The sequence below is a fragment of the Cryphonectria parasitica genome (assembly GCF_011745365.1).
Source record: "Cryphonectria parasitica EP155 unplaced genomic scaffold M406scaffold_2, whole genome shotgun sequence".
Lineage (NCBI taxonomy): Eukaryota > Fungi > Ascomycota > Sordariomycetes > Diaporthales > Cryphonectriaceae > Cryphonectria > Cryphonectria parasitica.
In genome coordinates, this window is record NW_024468910.1 from 1,739,896 (window position 1) to 1,757,772 (window position 17,877).

The 17,877-nt window shown below is 53.5% G+C and overlaps 4 protein-coding genes across 4 annotated transcripts; 1 reads left to right on the plus strand and 3 right to left on the minus strand.

Moving 5' to 3' along the window:
• Positions 1-2,819: 2,819 nt before the first annotated feature.
• On the plus strand, positions 2,820-5,626 carry M406DRAFT_354890 (uncharacterized protein). Its single transcript, XM_040923020.1, has 2 exons — positions 2,820-4,528; positions 5,007-5,626. Exons 1-2 carry the CDS (start codon positions 3,861-3,863, stop codon positions 5,050-5,052), a joined length of 714 nt encoding a protein of 237 aa, XP_040779379.1. The 5' UTR covers positions 2,820-3,860; the 3' UTR covers positions 5,053-5,626.
• A 322-nt stretch (positions 5,627-5,948) lies between these two features.
• Positions 5,949-9,269, minus strand: M406DRAFT_286376 (ANTH-domain-containing protein; the record flags this gene model as incomplete). Its single annotated transcript, XM_040918673.1, has 4 exons — positions 5,949-8,009; positions 8,130-8,934; positions 9,027-9,167; positions 9,238-9,269. The coding sequence occupies 4 exons, from the start codon at positions 9,267-9,269 to the stop codon at positions 5,949-5,951; spliced, it is 3,039 nt and encodes a 1,012-aa protein (XP_040779380.1).
• Positions 9,270-11,771: 2,502 nt separating this feature from the next.
• On the minus strand, positions 11,772-13,421 carry M406DRAFT_107433 (uncharacterized protein; the record flags this gene model as incomplete). Its single annotated transcript, XM_040915241.1, has 1 exon — positions 11,772-13,421. One exon carries the CDS (start codon positions 13,419-13,421, stop codon positions 11,772-11,774), a length of 1,650 nt encoding a protein of 549 aa, XP_040779381.1.
• Positions 13,422-13,661: 240 nt separating this feature from the next.
• M406DRAFT_71434 (uncharacterized protein) lies at positions 13,662-14,268 on the minus strand (the record flags this gene model as incomplete). Its single annotated transcript, XM_040925440.1, has 2 exons — positions 13,662-13,951; positions 13,998-14,268. The coding sequence occupies 2 exons, from the start codon at positions 14,266-14,268 to the stop codon at positions 13,662-13,664; spliced, it is 561 nt and encodes a 186-aa protein (XP_040779382.1).
• Positions 14,269-17,877: the final 3,609 nt, after the last annotated feature.

Consider the following 17,877-nt stretch of genomic DNA (forward strand, 5'->3'; position numbering starts at 1 on the left):
GGCGATGATTACCCTGGAGGAGATTTTCATAGCATCCATAGTACTCTGTCTACTGCCAAAAATTCAGACACTGTTAAGGTTTCAACTAGAAGGTGTCTCTAGTTTCGGTGATCCACCTTCACTTTGGCTGTGTCGAATAACAAACCGGCGACAGGAAAAAGAGAAGGCGCCGGTGGAGGGCAACCGATGCGTCACTAAAAGGACTGCTTCAGCGGCTCCATTTGAGGGAGACCTGCCCTTTCCCTGCACCTCGCCCGCCTTGACATTAGGGGGGCTACTTTCTTGTTGTGGTAAAATTGAGTTCTTTGTCTTTTTTTTGTTCTTTTTGTTCTTTGGTCTTTGGGGACTAGGAAAAAGGTGGAAAGCGGGACGAATGTGTAAAGCCTTCTTCCCACGCCCTTCCTTAGTAGGAGAACATGTCACGATGATTGAAGAGTTGAGGTCAAAATGCGGCTGAAAATGGGCCTGCAGGGTCCACCTCCAGGGGCTCCGCAAGCAGAAGCTTACAGGCTGGGGACTTAGCCACTGCCCCCGTCCCAAGTGGAACGACCCCAGCGCCGCCAGACTACCTGAACCCGTCCGCTTCGGTTGAAGCCAAAAGCTAGAAGAAGCTCAGTAGCGGGCATCCCATCGTCTTCAAGCTAAAAAGGTTAAATCTGTTGTTTCTCTATGCCATCTCTCAGGCCTAAATGTGGTGTTTTCTCCGACAAAGGGCCCCATCTCGTTAAGCTACCAACTACGGGGGCGATTTACCCCAGAATCCCCGTTGATCCCAAGCCAAACCAGACGGACCGACCAGACTAGACCAGAACCACGGGCTCTAGACGAGGGGGGGGGGGGGGGGAAGACAAACCTTCAACGGACACAGACACAAAGACAGGGCATAGAGGAACAGAGAAGAGAGACAAGAGAAAGAGAGATTTGGGGTGGTGGATGGTGTGGACAAGCCTGGGATGGACTTTCAAGAAAAGAAAACCCCTCCCCGCTACTAAGCAATGTTCACCCGCAAGCAGCCAAGTCATCTTCTCCCTTTGAAAGCCTTGTCGTCGCCATGGCACCCCAAACTTTACCCTGTATCGACTGCCAAGATGCTCACAAGGTCAGCAAATCGTGAACTGACAGGTCAGCCACGTCTCACGATTGCCGAGAGCCTGTAAGGAAGACGACCTAACCCTGTGGATAGCGATGTTGAGACGGGCTCTCTCGCCTCACATCCCCTACTTTTCTTCCTTTTCTTACTTGCATCGCATACTACAGGCCCCCAACGCATGCAAACAAGGTCACAGAGCCCACACCAAGGCTTTCTCTGTCTCCCATCGAGGATTGACAAGAGAGAGAGGGGAGAGAGAGCGCGGCGGCACGAGGAGGGCTGGGGCCGGAGAAAGACCCCCATGACTACCCCTCCTCCTCCAAGGAAAGCGCTGCAAGCACCCCTGCCCACACACACCCTGTCGTCGACCAAAAGCCGGACGGACTATCGAGCGCTCGAGGCCGAAAACTCCGGTCGTTGCTCAGATGTACATAGACTGGAGGTCAAAGATACGTGCTCAGATGTACATAGACTGGAGGTCAAAGATACATGCTCAGATGTACATACACTGGAGGTCAAAGATACATGGCACCTATTGAAGGTACATTTGCGTAAGGGAGGGGGGGGGGGGGGATAACAAATCCAAGACAGCATAAACGAGAAAAAATTTTGCTCAGGCAGACATGCATCGGGCCATTGGACGTGTAACCCCCCCCCCCCCTCCTCCTCTCCTCCGGCTCGAAAACATGGGTTTTTTTTGTGACGTCGACGACAAAACGTGCATGTAGTCTCGTATTCTTGCAGGGAGAGAGAGTAGCGAGGGGGTGTGTTTGTAATGGAGGGGGGAGGGGGGGGGGGTAGCAGGTACGGTGGTACCTCTGGTACATTGGGATACAAGAAAGCTTCCAGACCGCGGAGAAAGAGAGGTTGGGTAGAGAAAAAGAAAAGAAAGAGTAAGCTGAAACTCGTCACATTTTCACATGGCACAGCATTCGGCCTGAAGACGGGAAAATTTTGTTGTCACATTCCGTCCAGGTTTTTCGCAAGTGCTGAAAATTAGGGCGAGGTCGAGATTGCTCCAGATGCAGCCAGCAAGCCACACACGAAAACAAGACTGGACTGTGAGTGGCCTGATTGATGATGATCATCCCAGACCCCCCCCTTCTTCTTCCTCCTCCTCTCCACTTCCCGCCCATCCCAAGCTGCCGCCCTTCCTTCCCCCCCCCCCCCCCTCTCCCGTCGTTTCATTTTCCCGCGTGTAGAAAAGGACCATGCATTGCATTAGCTTTTGTGGCGAATGTCCTTTTCTAGTGTGGTTGCATGCATTTTTTGTCTTCCAAACGGACCACGACAAAAGAAAGAATAAACAAGGGGCTCTCTCTCTCTCTCTCTCTCTCTCTCTTCCCGTGCGTGCATGTTCTCGTATTATGCCGTCTGTTGTCACACCTTGGGCCGCTATGCAGATGAAGAGGCAGGGTTTTGATCGCATCATATTGACCAGTGATGATGAACCCGATAGATCACGATGCTAATTCTTGGACCCAGACAGCTGAGAAAACAAGCTAGCGACTGGGGCTAGACCGCCATTCTTAGCGGATCGCTGCCCGGCACAAAAAGGGAGGGAGGGGGGGGGGGGGGACTGAGACACGACACGGCTTGTGGCAAGGTGTGTCACAGTGCCCAAAGGCGATGGCGGATATCTGCTGCTAGCTTTCTTTCTTTTCTTTTTTTCTTTCTTTTTTCTTTTCTCTCTCTCTCTCTCTCTCTCTCTCTCTCTCTTTTCTTGAGACATCCTTGATCTTCCTGCTGATGATCCCTTTGCTCCCAAGGGCACATGCATGATGATGGCTGATCAGGCTGCGAAACCTCCTCCCTGGCCCGGAACCACAATATCCCAGCTCCCCCTAGAGGGTGGTTGGAGCAGTGAGACATAATAAAACAGACCAACGACGCCACGCACTATACATCACCGCCCTCCCTTCCATCGGAATGGTCTTCTTTTTCTTTCTTTTGAATGTGTGGTGCTAGGCCAAAGGGGAAGGTCTCACCGAGCTGGCTGTCTTTCTGGGGGAACACAAGAGTGTGCTCACCTCTTCGGGGCAATTCGCATGGAAAAAGGGGAGGAGGGGGGGGGGGGGGAGAGAAGAGACAATACAAGGTATGCATCATCTGAGGCAGGGAGAACGAGGGCGGGCGCCTAAGTGCATGGCTGGGCTGCGAAAAAAAGCATCATCGCTCCTGCCATTTTGCCCCCTTCCAACATCTCGCTTGCTCGGTGACCCACTCTGGTCGCCTTGCCTTTCAACTCAGCGTCTAATCCGATGCGACGTAACTTGGGACGCCTCCTGGTGGGAAAGAGGGACACCCCGCAGTCGGCGTCACGCATAACGCACGTACACGCGATGCAACAACAACCACAAGCAATCACCTCCAGGCAAGGCGGGCGCCTTCTCACAACGAGAAACACGAGCTCCGGGTCATCGTCTGGTCCAGAGACCAGTCGCGTTTGTCCTCTTCCTCGTCCTCTTTCCTCTTCTTCTCGTTCTAGCCAGTCCCCCCTCCCTCTGGCTCCTCTTTTGTTGGGGGAAAAGACAGACCACTCACTCTACCGTCGATCAAGAGCAGCAACAATAAGTGGTAACGCCGACGGCAGTGGTGACACCAACCAAGACAAGCAAGACAACAACAACGCTGACAACATTCACCACAACGGAATACAAGACAACGTTGACAACAAGACTGTCAACCACTCTTTTCACCAACACCACAACAACAACAACAACAACAACATCGTCCTCTTCTTCACCTTAACCCACATCCTGTATTAGCAATGGCCGGCCCCTCCAACACCACCAATACCACCACCACCATCACCAACTCTGCCACTGTCTATGCCATGCCCGCCTCTACTCTTGTCATTGGATTTACCTCCTCCAGCGTTTGCTACGATACAGATCCTCCAGGGTCATCTCCAGAGGAGCAGCAGCAGCAGCAGCAGCAGCAGCAGCAGCAGCCGCAGCCAGGCGTCACCAACCTGCGGTGGTTCCTCCAGCACCGACATCATCCCCCCAACAACAGTGGCAGCAACAACAACAACAACAACGACGACGACAGCAACAACAACAACAACAACCCCCCCCCTAACACAACTCCATTCCCCACCAGTCCCGCAGCAAACAATAGCAGCAGCAGCAGCAGCAGCAGCAGCAGCAGCAGCAGCAGCAGCGACAGCAGCGACGACAACAACAACAACAACAACAACGCCCCTCAGCACCCTAACACAACTCCATTCCCCACCAGTCCCCCAGCAAGCAGCAGCAGCAGCAGCAGCAGCAGCAGCAGCAGCAGCAGCGACAGCGGCGACTCATCTGGTCCTGCGCCGGACGTGCCACCTCACCCGGAGCAATTGTTTGGATCGTCTTTCCAGCAAGGTTCTTCCTCCCGGGTTCATGGGGGCGTGGATGCCATGCAGCAGACAGACGACGCCTTCTCCCCCGCCTCCCCCGCCTCCCCCCATGGTTGTGAACCCACGCCTCCCTCTTCCGGTCATGCCAGTCCTTCCCTCTCAGATACTGGCTCCCCAGCTGGACCTGAAGCCGAACCTTCTGGCGGCCAAGATAATGAGGGACCTGACGGTGTGAGCCCTTGAGCTTCCCAAATTTTGACACGCCATAACCACCCGCCACCCGCCGGTGAGTCCCTGCACACCCGCGTCTTCTTATCGATACAGTCACATATTGACATCTCATCCATTAGAGGACACAACAATTTTTCACGAGTAGGCCAGTCTGCCACGTGACAAGGCGGAATGCGGCTGTGGTGACACACAAAAGGTTTTGCTATGTGGGTTTTTAGTTGAACCCCTTTGGAACTTTGTTGGAAGGCCGGCCCCCTGTCATGTAAAGTGGTGTTGTCAGTTTGTCCTGCACAATTGCTTCACTGCCCTCGGCCGCGGGATGTGCACCTCTTTCGTCCCCTCCCTCCCCTTCAAGTTCTTGAATTGGGTCCGTCGTTGTCGTTAAATTGCTTGTCATTGATGACAGATGATGATGAATTTCTTGCCCTTGACTTCTCCTTCAAATGTTTTCAAATTTCCCATGGATTGATTGGTCTTGACGCGGATGGTGAAGTGTCTGATATCGGTGCCTCATTTATGGCCATGTTATCTTCACTTGGATCTCCTTCATTCCTTGGACAGATTTGTTGTCTCGAGGGGATCACCCGTCTCGGCCGATCACCTTTAATGCTAGGGAGGACGGTCAAGTTCCGCGGAAAGGTATGATGGTCGGTCAGCTTGGACCAGAGAGCGAGGGCGGGCTTGGTTGATCAAGTTGACTCGGGAGCCTCCCTCAATCCCCTCCGGGTGCACACTTGAACAGAGAGTTCCTAGCTCAAGGTGACTTTGTTTGCATTTGGCGTTCGTTCTTTTTATAGTATTCTCTTTGTCCGTGTGTCTCTGTTGGCCCTATCTGCCCTGCGTTGGGATTGCTGGCGTCCGAGGCAAGAGGATCGATGCCTTGGGGGGGTAGTAGAGTCATTGAAGGTACCAAAATTGGAATGCCACGTATTGTTAGCTATGAATTCATGACCAACGAGCCAAAAAGTCCCCCCTGCTTGTCAGCGTGCAATGATCTGGTCCCTACTACCCCTTTTACCTCTTCGTGGGTGGGGGTTAGTAGGAGTTACTCATAGTAGGGCGAATAGCAAGCAGCACCAGCAGCAGCAGCACCAGCAGCAGCACCAGCAGCAGCACCAGCAGCAGCACCAGCAGCACCACCACCAGTAGGAACAAAAGTAGTAATAGTGATATGATGTGGTTCAATACAGCATACTGGATAATTGATGGTACCTCCCTCTCCCTTCCTCTCTCACACACACATGCTCTCTCTCTCTCTCTCTCTCTCTCCATTCACTCTCATTATTCCTCTTGGTAGGATATCTTGCGCATCTCGCCCAGGCGATGTCGTGCTGCCCCAAGGGCGTTCTCCAGCTGCAATATCTCGACCTGCTGTTCCATCTCGCGCACCTTGAACTCGTGCGCGCCGAGCTTGCCATAGTCGACCTGCTCCTCCTCGCCGCCCAGGCGGTCCTTGATCATGGCCTGCACCTGGCGGACCAGCGACCGGCAGGCGGCCCCGACGGCCTTGGAGGCCTGCTCAAGGGCCTCCTGGTTCTTGCTCATGAAGCCGGCCTTGACGCGCGAGGCGGCGACGAGCTGGGCAGTAGAGGCGGCCACGTCGTTGGAGGCCACGATGAGCTGCTCGGGGCTGTTGCGGCCCGAGAGCACACCGTCGGCCGTCTCGATGAGCGTGTTGGTCGAAGTGGCGACGGCCTTGGCGGCCGAGAGGAGACCCTCGGTCCAGCGGTTGTTCTTCTTGTAGAAGGCGGTGCGCGATGATGAGCCGCGGCCGGCCTGGACAATCTCCTCCTGGGTGGCACTGGCGGCCTTGATGAGACGCGCGATGGCGTCGGTGATGGCCAGTGCGGCGTCGAGAATGGAGTCATGAACCTTGAGCTCGTAGGTCGAGTAGCCGTCGCGCGGCTTGTTCTTGAGCTTGGCGAGGCGCGCCGCCGCCGCCGCGATGGCATCGGCGGCCTTGCTCAGCTCCGACTCGACCAGAGCGCCGAGGTCGCCCTTGTCGGCGAGCTTGCCGAACCCGGGGGCGAAGGACTCGACGAGCCTGTTGAGCTTCTGGAGGTTGAGCTGGACGTCGTTCATGCTGTTGACGACCACGTCCGTCTTCTGCATGGGGTCCATGCCCTCGAGGCGGAAGCTCTGGAGGCCGCGGAAGAACTTGACGGTGGCCTGGGCGGACTGGCGGGCGCCGCCGATGAGGGCGTCGCCCTTCTTGTCGTCGGTGGCGAGGCGGGTGAGGCCCTTTGTGTTGTTGCAGACGTCGGCGATGGAGCTCGCGTAGACGTTGACAGCCTTGATGAGGTCGGCATAGGCGGCACTGGGCCCGTCGGCGATGAAGTTGTTGAAGGCGGTGGCGAACTCGACGGCGCTGGCCGAGGCCTTCTCGATCTGCGAGAGCACGTACGAGGGCGAGGCATTCTGGTTGCCGGCCTGCATGGTGGAGTCGAGTTCATACATGGCATCGTCGACGCGGGCGACGCCGCTCTGGAGCACCGAGTCGATAATCTCGTTGATCTTGTCGAGGTTGGCCGCGACGAGCGCGTCGAGCTGGCCGTCGAGAGCCGTGTCGGCATCGCCCTGGCCCGCCCTGAGCTCGTTGAGCTCGACGAGGGCCTGGTCCATGCCGGCCTTGTACACCTCGAGCTCCTCCTCCTTGTCGCGCAGGAGCTGCTCAAGGTCGGCGCCGCCGCTGCGGATCCTATCCTGCGCCTCGTCGAGGGCGCGGGTCTTGTCGCGGAGGGCCTGCTCGAGGTCGGCCATCTCGCGGTTGTAGCGGGCGAGCATGGTGGAGAGCTCGGTGCCCTTGGTGCGCTCGGCCTTGTCGGCGCGGTCGAGGGCCATGCGCAGCTCGCGGCGCAGCTTCTCGACCTCGTCCTTGTTGGCGCCGCCCAGGCGATCCTTCTCGTGGAGGGCGCGGTCGCGCTCGCGGATCATGTCGGCGAGCTCGAGGTTTTTGGTCTTGATCTCGCGCTCGAGCTTCTCGCGGCGGTCGACGGCCTCCTGCGCCGAGGCGGCCTTGAGCTGCGCCGACTTGAACTTTTGGAGGAGGTCGAGGTGCTCGTGGCGGAGCTGGGAGTAGAGCTTGGCGAGGGCCTCGTACTTTGTGCGCCAGGTGTTGACCTGCTCCTGGAGGGCGCGGACCTGGTCGTCCTTGCTGCCCATCTGCTGGCCGTAGCTGGCCTGGAGCTGCTGCAGCTCGCCCTCGAGGCTCCTGACACGCTGGTCGTACTGCTGCAGCATGAGCTGGTCGCGCTCGTACTGAGCGCGGGCGTTGAGGTTCTCCTGCTCGAGCTCGGCGAGGCGGCCCTGGGTGAGGGACTGGGCCTGCTGGGCGCGGAGGGCCTCGGCCTGCAGGCGCTGCTGCTCGGCGAGGCGGCGCTGCTGGTCTTCAAAGTCGCGCTGGGCCTGGAGGGCGGCCTGCTGCTGGGCCTGCTGCTGGGCGAGCTGCTGGGCCTCGAGGACACGCTGCTGCTCCTCGTACTCGCGGTTCTGGCGGTCCAGCTCGCCCTTCCAGAACTCGGAGATCTCATCGGGCTCCTCAGCCTTCGGGGGCTGCTGGGGCGGGGTCGGGGCGCGCTCGATCTCCTGCTTGGGTCGGTCGGGCAGGCGGGGGGCGGCGCCCTCTTCGGCGAGCAGGTTGGGGGGGTCCTGGGGCAGCTTGGGGATGGTGACAAGGCTGGTGAGGTAGCGGAGGTTGGAGCACTCGTAGTAGAACTTGACGAGGCGGTAGTGCTGGGCGTCGTACCGGGCGCGGAGGGGCTCAAGGGCCTCTACGTCGCCCGTCATGGAGTGCATGGCGCGCAGCATGCTGGTAATGAACTTGTAGATGCCGTAGCTCTCTGCGACGAGGGGCACGAGGGCCGAGATACGGCACTCGTTGTTGCCGACGTTGCGGAAGTGGGAGAAGATGAGCTTCTGAAACTGGTCGATCTTGTCCTGGAGGGTCATGAGGTCGGTGATGGTCTCGTAGCCCTCGTTGGGGTCGTTGATGGCCTTCAGGCTGAGGTATTCCTCGTATTCGAAGGTGCCGTTGAACTCGGGGTGCTGCTGGTGGAACGAGAGCTTGGCGAGGAGGAAGTAGACGTACTCGCGGATGAGGGGCCCGTATCCGCGCATGCCCTCGCCACCCATGCCGCGGTTGAGGCTCTCTATCCATCCGCGACTGGCGAGGGCCTCTCGGATGACGTGGGGGTGGCCCTCCTGGAGAACCTTGTGGATAGTGATGAGGGCTTTAAACGTCTGGACCTCGTCGGCGAGGATCGGCTGCCTGTTTGGAGGGGGGGCGGGCGGAAAGGAGGAGAATGACGGTTAGCGACGGACGGTGCGAAAGGAGGAGGAGCAGGAGCAGGACGGTCATACACTTTCAGGCCGGCCCAGAAGGACTGGCCCGACTTGTGATCCCATGTGTAGACGATGCAGCTGCGCACATGTTTTCGCTTTGGGGCTGTTTCGTCTGGGCTGGTTGCCTTCTTGATATTGATGGCGAGCTCCGTGTCGGACCTGCGATGACGACCACCGGGTCAGCATGTCCGAGAAGCAAAAGAAGGTAGATGCGCGCCAGCAGACGCACTTTGTATGGTCGAGGCTGCGGATGGTGGCCATCTTTGCCAGCGGCCACCGGGCGGAGGGGGGCCTTGCGGGGCTTTGCTGCGTTTGCCAAGGGGGGGGGGGGCGGTCACGGATGGATGGATGGATGGAAGGACTCGGCTAGGAGGGGAAGAGGAGGTATCTTGGAACGAGAAGATGGCGGGTGTCGAGAAAGACCAGAGAGAGGAGGCCAAGGAGAGGATGAGGGGTCGGTCGGTCGAGATGCACAGAGAGACAGAGAGAGAATCGGCGCAGGATGGCGGAAGACGAGAAGGAAAAGAAGAAGAAGAAGGAAAAAGATATTGATATTGTCGTCGTCGTTGCCGTCGTCGTTGCCTGACGTTGAGAAAGGGCAATTCGCGATGGTGACAGTACGACGAGGAAAGGGACGCCGGGTGCTGCTTGTTGCTCCTGCTGCTGCCGCTCTGCTGCAAGGTCACGTCAGGGGCTAGATTAGAGGTTCAGTTATGCACGTACCACTTTCACCTTGTCTGTTCCAGAAAAAGCTGTGCTGCTGCGGCCCAATCCGCCCCTGGCCCCGGCTGTGTTCCCTTCCCATCTGGCCAATCATATGCCCGGGAATGCGCCCAGGTTTTGGCACTTTGCGTGCAAACAATCTTGAACAAGAAAGTTGTCGTCGTCGTCATCAGGAAAGTCATGAGTCACGTTGGATTTCTGTGAGTAAAGGAAGATGGAGAAGCGACAGGAAATAGTGATGGGAATGAATCTCTATTCAGCCATTTTCAGATGTGCAAGGTATTGCAGGCATGTTTCAGTAGCCAAGGCGTAGTGTCTCTGGGGGGACAAAGGCCGACGCGCGGACCAACAAGTGCCGGGGGAGGGACGGCCGAGCGCGGTGTGATCCCTGATTGTTTAGGAGATTGCACCGTTGGAAGCACACGACCGGAGAAGGCCGTGCCGGACGACTTTTTTTTTTTTCTTTTTTTTCTTTTTGCTTGTAGAGTGACTTGCCTCGAGTACGGGGTGCATGAGCATGAGGACTGGCCTATCAATCGCAAGAATCTCCCGATGAGCATCTGTGCCATTTTCTATCTCTTGCCGTCGTATCCGGGTGCATATGGGCATGGCATGAACGGTGTTACAATTACTTTCCTGGACAGGCAATACGATCCCGATATAGATCATAGCAGACAAATAGACTTTCAGGCTGGCATGGAATCTCCAGGCCAGAATGTTGGTAAAGTGCAGGGGATTGGGGGCGGGGGTGGGTGCAGACGACGACGACGACGACGACGACGACGACGAAGAAAGAAGAGCATCATGATGATGATGATGAGGAGGAGGAGGAGGAGGAGGAGGAGGAGATCGTCACACGCATTCTTCGGCATGTTCATCCGTCCACATACCTGTACTTGTACCATTCCCTGCCCCTTTCCCTCCTCCTCATCAATCTGTCATCTCATCATGATTTTGATTGATTTTTTTTTTTAGTCTTCTTCTTTCCATAACCTTGTCGCGATGTTTCGTCCGAACAGATGGACTGGAGGGTGGAGTAATGTACTATCGGCCTGAGACGATTGGGCTGGAGGAACCACCTGTTGTTGTTGTTGTTGTTGTTTTGCTGTTGTCGGGTCGTGCTTTTGCACCAAACCATGTCAGCTACACTGAAGAGCTGAATTATATAAGAACACAATTCGTTACCACTAGATAGAACTACTAGACATAGCACTTCAGTCGTCAATCTAAGTATTCACTTGTCATATACTTGAATAGCCCCAAAGGCAGTAAAGCACTCGCACAGTTTGTTCAACTATATTTCCGTATTCAGGGATTAACACTTTGACACCGCTCTTGTTAGCATAAACCTTTCGTATACTTAGGAATCTTCGGATAACTGCAGTGCTCATTACATGTTGCTTCGTGATCTGGGCCCGCTCTCTCTCTCTCTCTCTCTCTCTCTCTCTCTCTCTCTCTCTCTCCACGCAAACCGCACAGCCCCGTTTTTATGCCTGCCCAACGCGCCCTACTTCTGCCCTTCACCATCAATTTAACCAACCTTTGAGAAGCACGTGAGGCAGGTCTCAGCTCCTCATCAGCCTTCACCCCCTCGCTTGCGAAGCTCGCCCACCACTACCTCCCCCTCCTCAGCATTCTTCGCGACAGCAAGACCAGCCACGCGCCCTCACCTGGACGGAACAGCCAGCTAGCCATGGCCTCATCACCACAGGCCGAGCCTGCCGAGGACGTATCGGCGCCCAAACGCCGCGAGATTGCCTGCATGGGAATGCCTCTTGGACCAGCTGGAGAACCTGCTCAACCAGTCCAAGGGCTTCATCTGTGAGAACCAGCCCAAGCCAAGTACGTATGCAATGCTGATGGGTGCTGCTCCTAGCCATTCGTAATATACGCTTGAATGCCCTGCATGCTGGATGGGTTGTAACAATATGGCCTCCGGCCTCTGCCTGACCACGCCCACCTGACCACGCCCACCAGACCGCTATACTATTGTCCCCTCGAACTTGGTGGTTATTCCTCCTCCAACCTGGCATTGATCCTCTATCTGGACTTTCCAGAACTGTGTTTCTTGCGATGGGAGCCCGATGTTGGACTGTGCGAGTCTCTCTGGCGCTTAGAAGAGGCCTTATGGCGACTGTGGCGTTCCGATATCGACGTTGATGTAGAGCTTGGATTCGCTGGTCCGGCAGCAGCGGGCGCAGGTGATACGCTGTACCCCTGGTAATCTTGCGTTGCAGGAGATCGTGATCTTTCGACGGCTGATGGTGTGTGGTCAGCCTCGCAGTCGAAATTCTCGTCCGAGACGGAATTGGAGTTATCGCAGGGCTGTGCCTCAGCTATCGGCTCTTCCTGAGCAGCTGCGACCCGCGCTCGGTATGTAGCGTTGGCCGCCTCGATGAATGTAGCTCGCTGCTGCATCGCTAGGTCCCTCAGATTCCTGTATGCAGTAGCTCCTCGAACAAAGGTCTCCCGGTTATCCGTTAAGGCATAAGCAGTGAGCTGGTTCATGTGATACTCGGGCTGGCCTTCTGATGTTGCAGGCGCAGTAGTATGATGAGCATACAGCTTGAGCTGGCCATCATGGTAGGTTGAGCTGTAGGTATAGGGATTGCTATCATACACAGGCTTCTCCCGACCATAGTTCTGCAGGCTATGCATAGCCCGAGTACCGATTGCTCCATCATACTGAGCCTGTCGCATCATCACTGCTGTTGATCCATGCGGGCCCTTCGCTTCTAAGAAGAAATTGGGTGCAATTATCCGATCTGTTGAGGTAGAGGGGATAATATGATGTGAAAGCTCGCTGCGAACAGCTGGGTCAAGCTGGGTAGGGCAGGCGCCCAGAGCAATATCTGGTTTTGCGTCTGTTATAGTTCCGTCCGTAAGCGGCTCTAGATTTCCGAAAGCCATATTTTCGGTAGATGGATGGTTATCTTCCCAGGGGCCAGTAATAGTTGGCAGCACATATTTGCATATATCGCTTTCATCTTTTGCCTGAGCATTGGTTTTGCGGAAGATCTTGAATCTGTCATCGGAGAATCGGGAGAGCGATAGAGATGGTCGTGGTTTTGCAAGTATAGTAGAGAAAGTGTTCTCATCTATCTCTTGCGAGTCCCAATATGTATGAATGCCATGATCGGTCAAATGTTGTTCGAATCCACGATTATAAGTTGATGTCTTTCCAGTCTTTGTTGTCCCCCCCGGCTTTGTTGTAACCGGAGTAGGATCAGTAGACTTGGTTGCTTGGCTTCTAGATAAGGAGCTCATAGTAGCAGCAGTATGGTGCTTGCTCAGCACAGGAGCAGGATACCCTCGAAGATCGCGCAGGTCTGGTCCGCCGTGGCGTGCAAATCGGGCGAGGTCTTGGGCAGCGGGCTCTGTCGGCGACGACGGGGGAGGAGGGGCAGGTTGTTGTTCGCAAATCCGCCGGTCAAGCTCTTCCAGGGCCGAGCGGATCAGCGGAATCGTCGAGAGTCTGTCCCAGAACTCGGGTGGATAGTGCCAGGAGGGCGTGTCGACGGAGGGTGAGGGCGAGGGCGAGTCGGAACTCTGGTATCGAGATATCTGGGCTGAGTTCTTTTCTAGCAGGGACTGCTTGATCTTCCGGGGGGACTTCGCACAGCGACTGTGTTGCAAGTCATCGTTTGCTCGTTGTCTCTTGCGAACTTGGGGGACCGCCATAAAGGGCATCTTGCAGGAGACAAAAGCGAGCACGGAACTTGAGGATAATAAGGGGGCATTGGTTGCAAAAGAGCTGGAGTCTCATCGCTGGATCTTTGTTGGCCATTCGACTGGATGCGAAATGCGCGTAGAGAAAAAATTTTATTGGACAGCTTGCGTTTCAACAAGATTAGGCAGTAGTTTTCTGATTAGCTAATGTTTTTCCTACGACAAAGGAGCATCGTTAGCGCTAGTGCTGCAACATGCAGGTTACGAAATAAGCCTGACCTCTGCTTGGTATCTCGCATTTGCATCCTGAATAAACATGTCTCGGTGCTGCTTCGCCAGATCCCTAAGGTTCTTATAGGCAGTAGCTCCTTCAGCAAAGGTTGCATGTATACCCGTCATGCCAAATATCCTAAGCTGGTTCATATGGTACTCAGGCCGCCCTTCTGGCGTTGCAGGCGCAGTGATATGATGAGCGAATAGCCGGAGTGTCCCTGTTCCGCCATGGTAGGTCGCAGTATAGGTATAGGCATTGCCATTGTACACCGGCTTCTCTTAACCATAGTTAATTTATGCAGCTTGTGATTGCACCACACACACCTGGCCAGCCCTGAACATCGTGACAGGGTCCATCGGAGCTGCTGCTGGCATGGCTTCTGGCACATCCAAGGCATGGAATCTTGCAGGCCATGGTATCAGGTCTAGCCTGTTTCGCGGTCGAGGGCGTGGCAGTGTTCAGATTCCACCTCACAGTTTTGCCACCTCTGGATTCCTCAGGCTGCGCCTCATCGTAGAAAGGACATGTGCTATGAATATCACAGATGGGGATGGCAAACAGTATATTGGATCTGCAATCTTCCGTAACTACCATATCATTTCCCTCGAATCCAGCCCTGTCTTCTCCTGTCTGGCGTTGACTGCGTTAATTAGTCTTTCTAGAACTGTGTTTCTTGCAACAGGAGCCCGACGGCGGACTCTGCGAGTCTCTGTAGCGCTTAGAAGGGGTCTCGTGGCTTCTCTCTGATGTTGAGATCGATATAGAGCTTGGATTGATGCTTGTCGCTGGTCCGGGAGCAGCTGGTCCGGGAGCAGCGGGCATGGCGCCAGATGGTCCGCTATACTGCTGGCAATCCTGGCCTGCAGGATCTGTTGAATTTTCGATAGCTGGTGGTGTGCAGTCGGTGTACTCGTCCGAGCTGGAGCTGGAGTCTTCCTGGGACTGTGCCTTGGCTATAGGGTTTTCCTGAGCCGCCTGGTATCTAGCGTTTGCGTCCTGAATGAATGCATCTCGGTGCTTCTTCGCTAGATCCCTCAGATTCCTGTATGCAGTAGCTCCCTGAACAAAGGTCTCACGTGTATCCGTCATGCCAAATGTTCTGAGAAGGTTATTCTCGCAGGGACTCGTCTCGAGAAGAACGCTCTCATCTGGTACGAACCTTCTCTACGTAACCACTTGGAGCATTAGGATGACTCCGACGCGCGTACCCAGGGTACTAAGGATATGTTCGACTCCTTTGCAGGCTTCGAGAAAGCTCTCAAAGAAACCTTCGGTGATCCCAATGAAGAATGCACCACGGCTCAGCAACTCATAAACCTTAAGCAGACCAAGTCAGCCTCTGCTTATACGGTTAGGTTCAAGCAACTCTCAGTACGACTCCTATGGGAAGACAAAAACCTCATGGAGCACTACTACAAGGGACTCAAGGACAACGTTAAGAACGAAATCTCCAAGCAGGATTAGCTGGAGGACTTTGCGATGTTCTCAAACCAGGCAATCCGCATTGACAACCGTCTGTACGAACGACGGATGGAGAAGTCCAAGAAGGGAGGAAGCCAGACTTGGAGGTTTCCAGCTAATACGGGCAAGAAACTCCAACACAAGAACGGCAGTTGACACAGTAATACAGCCCAGAGCAGCACTATGCATGCTGGCCCTATGAAGCTCGACGCCGCTAACAGACAGTACAGCAAAGGAAGCAATGTTATCTGCTACAACTGCAACAAACAGGGATATATCTCATGCAACTGCCGGCAGCTCAGGAAAGGCAAGTGGCAACTAATCCAGGAAGAACAACAGGTGAATATTGCCTAATGACAGGAATCCAATCATCTGAGTAACAATACTCTACCGGAGCAAGTGTTGAACCCTATCGACTACAGAACTCTTAATTGGATCTTCTGTTACAACGATAGCTGCTTAATACATCTCGCAGCGAAGAAAGGCTCAGAATGGTTCTCCAAAGCATCTAAAGGGAAAAAGCAACTGGCGGTGGGATAACGAACAGATAGCAACAACTCGGACTGCTCAAGTGCCACAAAGAAAGCACTTCAGAAAGCTCTCAATAGCAGCACTCTCCAGCATTCCCCATCACCAGCACCACAGGCGATGTTCCGAGGCACAGACAAGGGATGGTATCCCCTCGGATACTGATACGAACAACTCTCCAGCCAGGAAGAGCATCTATCGGAAAGACAGCTAGACGAACTATTACAGATAACACTCAGCGATATCAACAGCGAGAGCTAGGCTTCGATGAAGCTAAGACAGCATTTACAAGGATTTGGATGGAACAAATAAGATACAATCATCGAATACATTGTATACAGACTAGACTTAAAGAAACTTTTCATTAGTATTCCCATTCATAATATGGAAGCTATGCAGTACAAAGATCCAAGGATCAGCATGTTACATTCCAAGCACTGGGAACTAGCGTGGATCTTCTGCATTAATCACAGCTGCAGAAACCACTTCTCCGAGAAGGTCGACTACGAATGGTTTTCAGCGAAAGAATCCGAACAAATTGTCCAGGCTATAAAAGAAGCAGACCTATGATTTCAGCAAGTTTTCAGCAGAGATGACCATAATGCATACATTGGTCTATCGGATGATTGCTTCAGGATCTGCATAACTAAACAAATGGAATGGTAGCAGTCTAAGGCAATACTCTGCACTATTTACATCAATGACAAAGTTCGTGATTAGCATTGACAGAAAGATGACTAACAGCGATGATGATACAGGCAGAAGCAAGCTAAGAAGCTTGCTCAAGAAGCAGCTATACAGGCTCAAGGAAAAGGCAAGCGGTCTTCAGAGATTTCAAAAGAACAGGATTGCTTGTAACAGAACTACAGGCAATCGAACCAGAACAGTCTCTATGTAAAGCTTTTAAAACGAACTATACTTACATCAAGCTCGATGCATACATTCTTGGATACAAATACAGCGCACTATTGAACAGTGGCGCTCAGGGAAACTTTATATTCCTATGCATTGTTAACCAAGCATAACTATAATGGAAATGAAAGGGATAATCATATACTCTCTCAGCACTGTAGAAGGACAACCTGTTGCATATAACCAAGGTATAATCGATACGAAGACTGATTATCTACTTGTTTTGATTCAGGGATATACAACCAAGGTTTCTTTTGATATTACAGATATAGCACATCATGAGCTGATTGTGGGACTTCCATAGCTTAAAGAGCATAATTCTCGAATCAATTGAACTACTGGCCAGATCTCATGGGAACAAGCCGTACCCAGAGAGATAGTTGCAATCAACAGCGCAGAACGAGATTCAGTTACTGAGTGTTACTCGAGGCAAGAGGATTCAAACGAATCTATATATACCTCCGAATCGGGAAGAAGACAAACGGGAGCAACAGGTGCCCCGATTAACCATAGAGAAGAACCTAGTAATAAGCGAACCCAACCAATACCAGAGCGCTAGCAGGTTAGCACAACAACAGAAGCGAGGCTCTCAGCAGAACGGTCCGCCCCGGAGCGACGAAGAAAAGCTTCAGAATGTAAACTGTGGAACTACAAGGAAATCTCGATACCAAACCCCCAAGCGTTCGGTCCGGCCCGGAGCGATCACTCAAGGCCTCCGGAGCTGCTATGCAGAAAACCAGCAACCAGCGAAAAGAAGCACGCTCAACAGTACCTCCTATTCTCCCAGATAGCGGAAACGGAAGAAGGACCCATACTAACATTCGATAGCATATTACAGGAGTACTACAAATTCAAATAACTGTTCTCAGGAAAGTTCGAGCATAAACTACTAGGATACAGCTTATACAACCACGAAATCCCACTCAAGGAAGGAACTTAACCGAAGTTCTTCTTTATTTATGAACTTGATGAAGCAAGACTCCAAGCGCTTAAGGAGTACTTCAATGAGAATGTTAAGAAAGGCTACATACAATCATTATAATCCCTAGCAGAATACCCTATCCTGTTTATACTCAAGAAAAACAGCAAACTCAGACTTTGCATTGACTACAGGCAACTCAATGATATCACTATCAAGAATTAGTATTTCTTACTTCTCAACAAGGAGCTACAAGACTGATTACAAGGCATACAATGGTTTACAGCTCTCGATCTCAAGAAAGAATATCATCACATCCGCATCAAGGAAGGAGATGAATGGAAAACAGCCTTCAGAACTTGCTACAGATATTATGAATACCT